Here is an 11,556-nt window from a genome sequence, read left to right as displayed (position 1 = left end):
CCGGGGATCAAACCAGGGTCTGTACTGACGCCTCTAGACCGCTGCGCCACTGGAGCGCCCACAAGCCTCCCGCCTGTTCTAGGTTGACAATTCACCAATGTAAGTATAAAGAGGGGTTCCCATAGAGGTGGGAATGGCCACATGCAGGAACGCCCCGATTTGCAGGCTGCAATTCTACCCTTCTCTGAATTGACAAGACCAGAAAAAGACGTCTAAAAGACGGTCTGTGCTTAGTGTGTATATGGGGCGTACAGAAAAACCACACAGCACGAGTGAATAGGTTGTTTACATATTTGTTCATTCATCATAACACCGTTTTTATCTAGCGTGGACGGGCTCCCTGTTAGAAAGGGGAAACTCTTTTGACGCACCGCTGGTGAGCACCGCAGTTATTACGTGAGCTCGAGGACAGGGAATAAGACAGCTGGCGTTTGCAACACCGGACTAAACGCAACCGATAAAAACAGGATAGAGGAGGTCAGGACTGCAGCGGGGTTGATTTGGATCAAATTAGTTCGGTAAAAGAGGTGAGTTTGGGTTTTGCTTTGTAGTGAATTTTTTATAGTGTCAAATGCTCAACAATATAGACTAAGATAATATTGGCGCAAGTCATGTAAAGACAATAACGGAGCTATAACGGTTTGTTTAGGATATTATTAGCCCAGCCCAAGTCTATAATATGAGAATAATAGACAGACAAAACAGTTCCATTTTACAAACCAAGATTCTAAGTTTTAAGAACAACAGAGAGAAATGGATTGAACAATGTTGTAAATGTATAGTAATGGATTGAGCGTAGACATGAGTCATGTTTATCATTGATGTCCATTGTGTGAACAGTATAATTCTAAGTTATGTGTTTTAAACAGAATTCAAACCAAAGAAAGTTATGCTTTATGAATAAAAAGTTGTATAGTTTTGGGGTGGAAGACTGAGAGATGGGGTGTGGTCGTGGACATGTTCTGTAGATATAGCAGATGATCGGATCGAACCGTGCTTGATGGATATTTCAGGAGACTAAACAATGCTGTAGGCTTATTTTAATAACATATTCTCACTAAAGGAGAAACTATCTGAAATTCTACAATTGACTGCAATACTGCGTGCTATGCCAGAGGACAGCTTGTCCTCACTGAGTGCTTCTCCTGTGATATATATTCTTAATGCGAATTTAAATGACTTACATCTCATTTGGAAGTCTGACAGGATTCCCTTTACTTATACACAATTTCATAAGCCAAACTGTTTTTCCATCTACTGTAGAATCCATCATCATAGACCATGTGGGTTTTAGTTCAACAAGAGTGTGAGAACAAGTTTAACCTTTGTTAAAAGTAGATGTTTCTTTATTAAATGTCCCTTTCTCCACCTCACCAGATGTTAAAGCCTATGGTACCACTCTGAAAGGGAACACTGTAGCCTTACTGAACTGCAGGAGAAGAGCAGACAACATGTTTCCTGTGGAAAACGTGGCTATGCTTTAACCACTAGGCCATAAGCCAACAACCCTACAAGTAATCCAATTCAAAATGGCCTCCTTGGTCCCCCTCATGTCTTCTCCCTGCATAATCCTATAGGAATCTGTAGCAAGCCCACTAGTGACATTTATTATGAAACAGTATTTTGACTTTCCAATGCAGTCTTCTCTGGCGCAGGTTCTTTGGATGGTGTTGTGCTGAAAGAGCAGAAACCTGACCACCACCACCATTCAATGACATATCAAGTATATTTTCATCAGCCCATGGTCCAATAGCATCTCTTAGTTCATCCAGCCATACATGTTGTTCACAATCATATCCTATTCACATTGACAATTAGGATCGATAAGATGGCACAGCCAGAAGAGGACCGGCTACGCCTCAGAGCCGGGTTCCTCTCTAGGTTTCTTTCAAGGTTCCTCCTCTTTCTAAGGAGTTTTTCATGGCCACTGTGCTTCTACATCTGCATTGCTTGCTCTCTGGGGTTTTAGGCTCAGTTTCTGTATATCGGTTGTCTCAAGGACTTTGTGACAGCTGCCGGTTATATAAAAGGCTCTATAAATACATTTGATTGATTGATATTGATACCATCTTAAACAGCATGTCAACAAGTTTCTCTGTTCTCATTTCTGCTTCACATATCTTGTCGTGCAGGTCGATTGTTTCCTGCATATCCTTAAAAGACCAAATATGGGAATGGTAAGTCAATATGGTAATCCTGTCTCTTTACCATTCTCTCAGTGCTATGTGTAGCTACAGTATAGCTATAAGGATAAACGTATCCTATTCCATAATGACTGTATGATAATGATGCAAGGACAGAGGAGGTGTCAGATGAGAATCATTCATTCACTAGCAGCAGTCATCAGCCCTGGCGCGTCTGTTTGTTGTAATGGCAGTAGGCTAGTATAATGTGTCACTCTTCCCTCTGGTAACCTGGACATGCTATTGGCAGACACACAGAGAGAGCTCCAGAAGGCATATGACAGGACACCTTCTCTATCTTATACCTAGCCTCGGACTCCCAGGTTCCGCTCACGTAAGTCCAGTCAATAAGAGGAGATTTGCAAGGATGGCCCTGCTAGACTATCTAATATCAAAACCATGTCCAAGGATGGCCCTGCTAGACTATCTAGTATCAAAACCATGTCCAAGGATGGCCCTGCTAGATTATCTAGTATCAAAACCATGTCCAAGGATGGCCCTGCTAGACTATCTAGTATCAAAACCATGTCCAAGGATGGCCCTGCTAGACTATCTAGTATCAAAACCATGTCCAAGGATAGCCCTGCTAGACTATCTAATATCAAAACCATGTCCAAGGATGGCCCTGCTAGACTATCTAATATCAAAACCATGTCTAAGGATGGCCCTGCTAGACTATCTAGTATCAAAACCATGTCCAAGGATGGCCCTGCTAGACTATCTAGTATCAAAACCATGTCCAAGGATGGCCCTGCTAGACTATCTAGTATCAAAACCATGTCTGAGGATGGCCCTGCTAGACTATCTAGTATCAAAACCATGTCTAAGGATGGCCCTGCTAGACTATCTAGTATCAAAACCATGTCCAAGGATGGCCCTGCTAGACTATCTAGTATCAAAACCATGTCTAAGGATGGCCCTGCTAGACTATCTAGTATCAAAACTATGTCTAAGGATGGCCCTGCTAGACTATCTAGTATCAAAACCATGTCCAAGGATGGCCCTGCTAGACTATCTAATATCAAAACCATGTCTAAGGATGGCCCTGCTAGACTATCTAGTATCAAAACCATGTCCAAGGATGGCCCTGCTAGACTATCTAGTATCAAAACCATGTCCAAGGATGGCCCTGCTAGACTATCTAGTATCAAAACCATGTCTGAGGATGGCCCTGCTAGACTATCTAGTATCAAAACCATGTCCAAGGATGGCTCTGCTAGACTATCTAGTATCAAAACCATGTCGTTTTTGGTTCTGCTGGATCTGAGGGTTGGAGCATGGTATCAGCTACACCAGAGTAGTGGGTTTGATTCATACCGCTGTACATGGCCTCTGCACTCCACCACCCTAGCTGCATTGCCTTGGCAAGACAACCACAAGTTGGCCATAGTACAGACAGACTGGTGCCAAGGATAGTGCAGTATCTGGATGGAAGTAACGTGCAGCCAAGCACTGCTGTAGTTTAAGCTTTATCAACAAAAACGAATAGCTCTGGTAAGTCACTTGTATCATCTGAAGATAATGTGATTATCTATGTTCTACTACACTTATTTGCTGCCTGAACAGTCTGGTTGCTGAAAGGACCGTTGCTATGGGCCCATTGTTTTGGTCCTGTTGCTATGTGGGTGGGACCTCCCAGCTGTCCTGGGGAGTGATGATCTCTATGGTAGAGCTGTAGTAGGGCCACATCTTGAGCATGTGCAGTGGCCTCCCTGGCTGGCTGGATTTCTGGGTAGGAGACATTGGCTGTGTGCCTCAATGCAGCCGAAAGAATCTCCACAGAAACAGCAGCTGAACGGATATGTTTCTCAGATACAGGATAAGAAATACATGAACACTGGTATTTTCCACACTGCATGTTTGATTGAACTGCAGCCCTGGCGGCTGTATTGTATTTGCTTGTTTCTGTGTTGATTGGAGGCTTCTCTGAAGCCGTGTCAGACCCCTGCAGAGTGAGCAGGTCTGTGTGTGTGTAACCTGACTCCCTGTTCCTCCCTCCTACACACACTGCTGTTCTAGAGGGTGCAGCTGTAGACAGGGGAACAGACCGGTTTCAGCTGTCTGTCTGCCTGTCAGCCCTCTGCTCAGGGCAGGCTGGGACGCAGTGACTGCAGCCACAGCCCCTTCCTGCCCCATGTACACCCACACAGCCACTTCCTGCCCCATGTACACCCACACAGCCCCTTCCTGCCCCATGTACACCCACACAGCCACTTCCTGCCCCCTCTACACCCACACAGCCCCTTCCTGCCCCCTCTACACCCACACAGCCCCTTCCTGCCCCATGTACACCCACACAGCCACTTCCTGCCCCCTCTACACCCACACAGCCCCTTCCTGCCCCCTCTACACCCACACAGCCACTTCCTGCCCCCTTTACACCCACACAGCCCCTTCCTGCCCCATGTACACCCACACAGCCACTTCCTGCCCCCTCTACACCCACACATTCCGTCCTGCCCCCTGTACACCCACTTCCTGCCCCCTGCACACCCACACAACCCCTCAAAGGCCGTAACATTCTCCTACACAGCCCACATACACACCCAGGGCCCCTTATACGGCCCCCCACTCCCCTGTGACTTTAATTAACCCTGGGATAGGCCCAGAGTAATTCCTGGCCCAGAGTAATTCCTGGCCCAGAGTAATTCCTAGCCCTTCGTTCATTCTTCTGTGCCCAACTAGTTATACCCAGCATCCAGTTGGCTCAATCAACCCTTTTCCCCTCCTATGAAACTGATTGTTGTGAATAAGAATGTGTTCTTTAACAACTGACCCGATAAAGTTGATAAAACCCTCCTCTGAAACTGTGCCCCGGGCCATTGTTGTGATGAGGTTGATTAAAGGTAATGAATGTTCTTACAGGGGATCCGAGGCACAGTAACAGATGCTCCAGACTTTGATGCCAGTGCAGATGCTGAGACTCTCTACAATGCCATGAAAGGCATCGGTGAGTAACACTGTAGCTACACTTAGTGTCCACTGTAGGGCAGGGGTACGCTAGCCTGGTAAAACCAAACAGAACACTGCACATCTTTGTTTCAGTTTACTTCAGTTCTGTCTGGTTTATTAACCAGGCTAGAGACTCCAATACCAGTATTAACAACTGCTTAGAACAGGGCTGTCCAACCCTGTTCCTGGAGAGCTACCCTCCTGTAGGTTTTCACTCCAACCCTGTTCCTGGAGAGAGACCCTCCTGTAGGTTTTAACTCCAACCCTGTTCCTGGAGAGAGACCCTCCTGTAGGTTTTAACTCCAACCCTGTTCCTGGAGAGATACCCTCCTGTAGGTTTTAACTCCAACCCTGTTCCTGGACAGCTACCCTCCTGTAGGTTTTAACTCCAACCCTGTTCCTGGAGAGCTACCCTCCTGTAGGTTTTCACTCCAACCCTGTTCCTAGAGAGCTACCCTCCTGTAGATTTTAACTCCAACCCTGTTCCTAGAGAGCTACCCTCCTGTAGGTTTTCACTCCAACCCTGTTCCTAGAGAGCTACCCTCCTGTAGGTTTTAACTCCAACCCTGTTCCTCGAGATACCCTCCTGTAGGTTTTCACTCCAACCCTGTTCCTAGAGAGATACCCTCCTGTAGGTTTTAACTCCAACCCTGTTCCTGGAGAGCCACCCTCCTGTAGGTTTTAACTCCAACCCTGTTCCTCGAGAGATACCCTCCTGTAGGTTTACACTCCAACCCTGTTCCTAGAGAGATACCCTCCTGTAGGTTTTAACTCCAACCCTGTACCTAGAGAGCTACCCTCCTGTAGGTTTACACTCCAACCCTGTTCCTAGAGAGATACTCTCCTGTAGGTTTTCACTCCAACCCTGTTCCTAGAGAGATACCCTCCTGTAGGTTTTCACTCCAACCCTGTTCCTGGAGAGCCACCCTCCTGTAGGTTTTAACTCCAACCCTGTTCCTAGAGAGATACCCTCCTGTAGGTTTACACTCCAACCCTGTTCCTAGAGAGCTACCCTCCTGTAGGTTTTAACTCCAACCCTGTTCCTAGAGAGCTACCCTCCTGTAGGTTTACACTCCAACCCTGTTCCTAGAGAGATACTCTCCTGTAGGTTTTCACTCCAACCCTGTTCCTAGAGAGATACCCTCCTGTAGGTTTTCACTCCAACCCTGTTCCTGGAGAGCCACCCTCCTGTAGGTTTTAACTCCAACCCTGTTCCTAGAGAGATACCCTCCTGTAGGTTTACACTCCAACCCTGTTCCTAGAGAGCTACCCTCCTGTAGGTTTTAACTCCAACCCTGTTCCTAGAGAGCTACCCTCCTGTAGGTTTACACTCCAACCCTGTTCCTAGAGAGATACTCTCCTGTAGGTTTTCACTCCAACCCTGTTCCTAGAGAGATACCCTCCTGTAGGTTTTCACTCCAACCCTGTTCCTGGAGAGCCACCCTCCTGTAGGTTTTAACTCCAACCCTGTTCCTAGAGAGCTACCCTCCTGTAGGTTTTAACTCCAACCCTGTTCCTAGAGAGCTACCCTCCTGTAGGTTTTAACTCCAACCCTGTTCCTGGAGAGCTACCCTCCTGTAGGTTTACACTCCAACCCTGTTCCTCGAGAGCTACCCTCCTGTAGGTTTTCACTCCAACCCTGTTCCTAGAGAGCTACCCTCCTGTAGGTTTTCACTCCAACCCTGTTCCTGGAGAGCCACCCTCCTGTAGGTTTTAACTCCAACCCTGTTCCTAGAGAGCTACCCTCCTGTAGGTTTTAACTCCAACCCTGTTCCTCGAGAGATACCCTCCTGTAGGTTTACACTCCAACCCTGTTCCTAGAGAGATACTCTCCTGTAGGTTTTCACTCCAACCCTGTTCCTAGAGAGATACCCTCCTGTAGGTTTTCACTCCAACCCTGTTCCTGGAGAGCCACCCTCCTGTAGGTTTTAACTCCAACCCTGTTCCTAGAGAGCTACCCTCCTGTAGGTTTTAACTCCAACCCTGTTCCTAGAGAGATACCCTCCTGTAGGTTTTAACTCCAACCCTGTTCCTAGAGAGCTACCCTCCTGTAGGTTTTAACTCCAACCCTGTTCCTAGAGAGATATCATCCTGTAGGTTTTCACTCCAACCCTGTTCCTGGAGAGCTACCCTCCTGTAGGTTTTCACACTAACCCTGTTCCTAGAGAGCTACCCTCCTGTAGGTTTTAACTCCAACCCTATTCCTAGAGAGATACCCTCCTGTAGGTTTTCACTCCAACCCTGTTCCTGGAGAGCTACCGTCCTGTAGGTTTTCACTCCAACCCTGTTCCTGGAGAGCTACCCTCCTGTAGGTTTTCACACTAACCCTAATATAGCACACCTGATTCTAATAATTAGCTGGTTAATAAGAATCACATTAGTTACAACTGGGGTTGGAGCAATAATGTACAGGAGGGTAGCTCATAAAAACAGAATAGAATCATCCAATGCTGTAGCTCTCCAGGAACAGGGTTGGGCAGCTCTGGCTTAGAAAGTTCGAAGGTCAAATGTTGCTGATGATGTTACTGATGATCTTCCTCTGTTCTCTACAGGCAGCGACAAGGAGGCCATCTTGGATTTGGTCACTGGCAGAAGCAATGCTCAGAGACAGGAGATTGTACAGGCGTACAAGTCTAGCTATGGGAAGGTACAGGAACATCACATCATAACATCCAACATCACGTCTATCCTCACGTTTCTGTACCTTTCCAGAGCTGGACCTGGATTGCATAGAAATGACCGTTTGTGTTTTTTTTTTTGTATTTACATAAACATCACTATGTATCATTTGGTGTTGAATGCTTTGAGTATCCATTGGTTACTGTGACCCACTCTATGATCTATAGTTAATACCTGGTCAATACTGGGTCAGGTAAGTACCAGCTAAAACCACGGTGTAAAATAAAGCTTTACCACAAATTACACAATTCAGTGTGCCCATTTGTTAGAAGGTACAAAACATTCTTAGTTCAATTCCAGACATTAGCTAACATTTGTTTTGTGCTAACGTTAGCTAACAGTCTGGGAATGTAGTGTGCAGCGAACGTCAGTGTCCGTTTCGGTTCTAAACTTCCACTACAAATAATAATGTAACCGTGTAGGCTTTCTGTTACATCTAGTAGGAATAGCAAAGTCCTTTAAAGTTTGATTATTGTCCCTAAACTGCCACAGTTATACTTACAAAAATTAGCTGTTTGATGTTTCAACTGTAACATTTTTGGAATGTTTATTCAAATCGTTCATCAACTGAAATTGTTACTAGGTAACAGGTTCACCTCAAACAGAACCGTTGTTGAACTCACTCAGATATGATTTACTGAGCCTTCTGCACATTGTCTCACATAACATGACAGAATAACTTCATAACAGACATGTGTCTCTCACCAATTATGTTGAAATCTTTGAGGTAAGTTTTTCCAGTTCATTCGCTACTCACAATTCAGTGTGCTCACACCACGACGAGAGGGTAACTTCACAACAGACATGTCTCTCTTCCCCAGAACCTGATTGATGACCTGAAGTATGAGCTGACAGGGAAGTTTGAACGCCTCATCGTCAGTCTGATGAGACCCCAGGCCTACCATGACGCCAAAGAGATCCACGATGCCATCAAAGTGAGATTCTGTAGTAGAGATCCACGATGCCCTCAAAGTGAGATTCTGTAGTAGAGATCCACGATGCCCTCAAAGTGAGATTCTGTAGTAGAGATCCACGATGCCCTCAAAGTGAGATTCTGTAGCAGAGATCCACGATGCCATCAAATGATTATATTTAGGAAGTAAAAAGTTAAGAAATAGGAAAATTATAAGAATTGAGAATAGCCACATCAGACACCAACTGTTACACAGCCTTGTTAGTAACATGTGCCATTCTGTATTTAATGTAATGCTTTATTTCTAAGGGGGCAGGAACAGATGAGAAGTGCCTGATTGAAGTCTTGGCCTCCAGGAACAACCAACAGATACACAACCTTGTGGAGGCATACAAGGATGGTAAGATATATTTCTGCCTCCCATTAGAATAGATGGTAAGATATATTTCTTCCTCCCATTAGATGGTAAGATATATTTCCTACCTCCCAATAGATAGTAAGATATATTTCTGCCTCCCATTAGAATAGATGGTAAGATATATTTCTGCCTCCCATTAGAATAGATGGTAAGATATATTTCTGCCTCCCATTAGATGGTAAGATATATTTCCTACCTCCCATTAGATGGTAAGATATATTTCTTCCTCCCATTAGAGGGTAAGATATATTTCCTACCTCCCATTAGATGGTAAGATATATTTCTTCCTCCCATTAGATGGTAAGATATATTTCTGCCTCCCATTAGAATAGATAGTAAGATATATTTTCTACCTCCCATTAGATGGTAAGATATATTTTCTACCCCCCATTAGATGGTATGATATACAGTTGAAGTCAGAAGTTTACATACACTTAGGTTGGAGTCATTAAACCTCGTTTTTCAACCACTCCACAAATTTCTTGTTAACAAACTATAGTTTTGGCAAGTCGGTTAGGACATCTACTTTGTGCATGACACAAGTAATTTTTCCAACAATTATTTACAGACAGATTATTTCACTTATAATTCACTGTATCACAATTCCAGTGGGTCAGAAGTTTACATACACTAAGTTGTCTGTGCCTTTAAACAGCTTGGAAAATTCCAGAAAATTATGTCATGGCTTTAGAAGCTTCTGATAGGCTTATTGACATAATTTGAGTCAATTGGAGGTCTACCTGTGGATGTATTTCAAGGCCTACCTTCAAACTCAGTGCCTCTTTGCTTGATATCATGGGAAAATCAAAAGAAATCAGCCAAGACATCATAAAAAGAATTGTAGACCTCCACAAGTCTGGTTCATCCTTGGGAGCAATTTCCAAACGCCTGACGGTACCACGTTCATCTGTACAAACAATAGTACGCAAGTATAAACACCATGGGACCACGCAGCCGTCATACCGCTCAGGAAGGAGATGCGTTCTGTCTCCTAGAGATGAATGTACTTTGGTGCGAAAAGGGCAAATCAATCCCAGAACAACAGCAAAGGACCTTGTGAAGATGCTGGAGGAAACAGGTACAAAAGTATCTATATCCACAGTAAAACGAGTCCTATATCAACATAACCTGAAAGGCCGCTCAGCAAGGAAGAAGCCACTGCTCCAAAACCGCCATAAAAAAGCCAGACTACGGTTTGCAACTGCACATGGGGACAAAGATCGCACTTTTTGGAGAAATGTCCTCTGGTCTGATGAAACAAAAAGAGAACTGTTTGGCCATAATGACCATCATTATGTTTGGAGGAAAAAGGGGGATGCTTGCAAGCCGAAGAACACCATCCCAACCGTGAAGCATGGGGTGTGGCAGCATCATGTTGTGGGGGTGCTTTGCTGCAGGAGGGACTGGTGCACTTCACAAAATAGATGGCATCATGAGGATGGAAAATTATGTAGATATATTGAAGCAACATCTCAAGACATCAGTCAGGAAGTTAAAGCTTGGTCGCAAATGGGTCTTCCAAATAGACAATGACCCCAAGCATACACCCAAAGTTGTGGCAAAATGGCCTAAGGACAACAAAGTCGAGGTATTGGAGTGGCCATCACAAAGCCCTGACCTCAATCCTATAGACAATTTGTGGGCAGAACTGAAAAAGCATGTGCGAGCAAGGAGGTCTACAAACCTGGCTCAGTTATACCAGCTCTGTCAGGAGGAATGGGCCAAAATTCACCCAACGTATTGTGGGAAGCTTGTGGAAGTCTTCCTGAAACGTTTGACCCAAGTTAAACAATTTAAAGGCAATGCTACCAAATACAAATTGAGTGTATGTAAACTTCTGATCCACTGGGAATGTGATGAAAGAAATAAAAGCTGAAATAAATGATTCTCTCTACTATTATTCTGACATTTCACATTCTTAAAATAAAGTGGTGATCCTAACTAACCTAAGACAGGGAATTTTTTACTAAGATTCAAATGTCAGGAATTGTGAAAAACTGAGTTTAAATTTATTTGGCTAAAGTTTATGTAAACTTCCGACTTCAACTGTATTTCCTTCATCCCATTAGAAGCTGAATGTCCATCAATCAATTGATCTCGAACATCAGAACATGATTATAATGAGAGCAAAATGCCAAATACAGTTACAGTATGACATACTGTACACCATATAATAATAATAATACAACTTTTATAGCGCTTTCCATTACAATCTCAAAGTGCTTTAAGCAACAACAAACAAAAGAAAGACATGCAATTTTGAAAAACCCAAACAAATCGTTAATGGCCGATCATGGCAGGCAAGGTCGTTCATTAGTGGCTTGAGGCAGTCGGCACCAGGAGGAAGGCTCGAGGAGAGGCAGTTCAGAGGTGAAACAGAGGGGCGGGGATCACATCCAGGGGGTGTCAGA

General features: G+C 44.5%; 1 protein-coding gene across 3 annotated transcripts in view; it reads left to right on the top strand.

Moving 5' to 3' along the window:
- The first annotated feature begins 226 nt into the window (after positions 1-226).
- LOC139574827 (annexin A6-like) overlaps positions 227-11,556 on the top strand; it is a 34,570-nt gene continuing 23,240 nt past the window's right edge. For 2 of the 3 annotated variants that reach the window (XM_071399766.1, XM_071399764.1), the window contains exons 1-6: positions 227-527; positions 2,133-2,177; positions 5,049-5,133; positions 7,688-7,782; positions 8,636-8,749; positions 9,037-9,127. In XM_071399766.1, coding sequence (XP_071255867.1) covers positions 2,169-2,177; positions 5,049-5,133; positions 7,688-7,782; positions 8,636-8,749; positions 9,037-9,127 — 394 coding nt within the window. In that variant the 5' untranslated portion in view covers positions 227-527; positions 2,133-2,168. Of the gene's footprint in view, positions 528-2,132; positions 2,178-5,048; positions 5,134-7,687; positions 7,783-8,635; positions 8,750-8,880; positions 8,898-9,036; positions 9,128-11,556 lie in introns of those variants that run through there. The other variant, XM_071399767.1, reaches the window with a different exon arrangement.

The sequence above is a fragment of the Salvelinus alpinus genome, chromosome 4, assembly GCF_045679555.1.
Source record: "Salvelinus alpinus chromosome 4, SLU_Salpinus.1, whole genome shotgun sequence".
Classification (NCBI taxonomy): Eukaryota; Metazoa; Chordata; class Actinopteri; order Salmoniformes; family Salmonidae; genus Salvelinus; species Salvelinus alpinus.
This window is presented reverse-complemented; position numbering and strand designations above follow the sequence as displayed.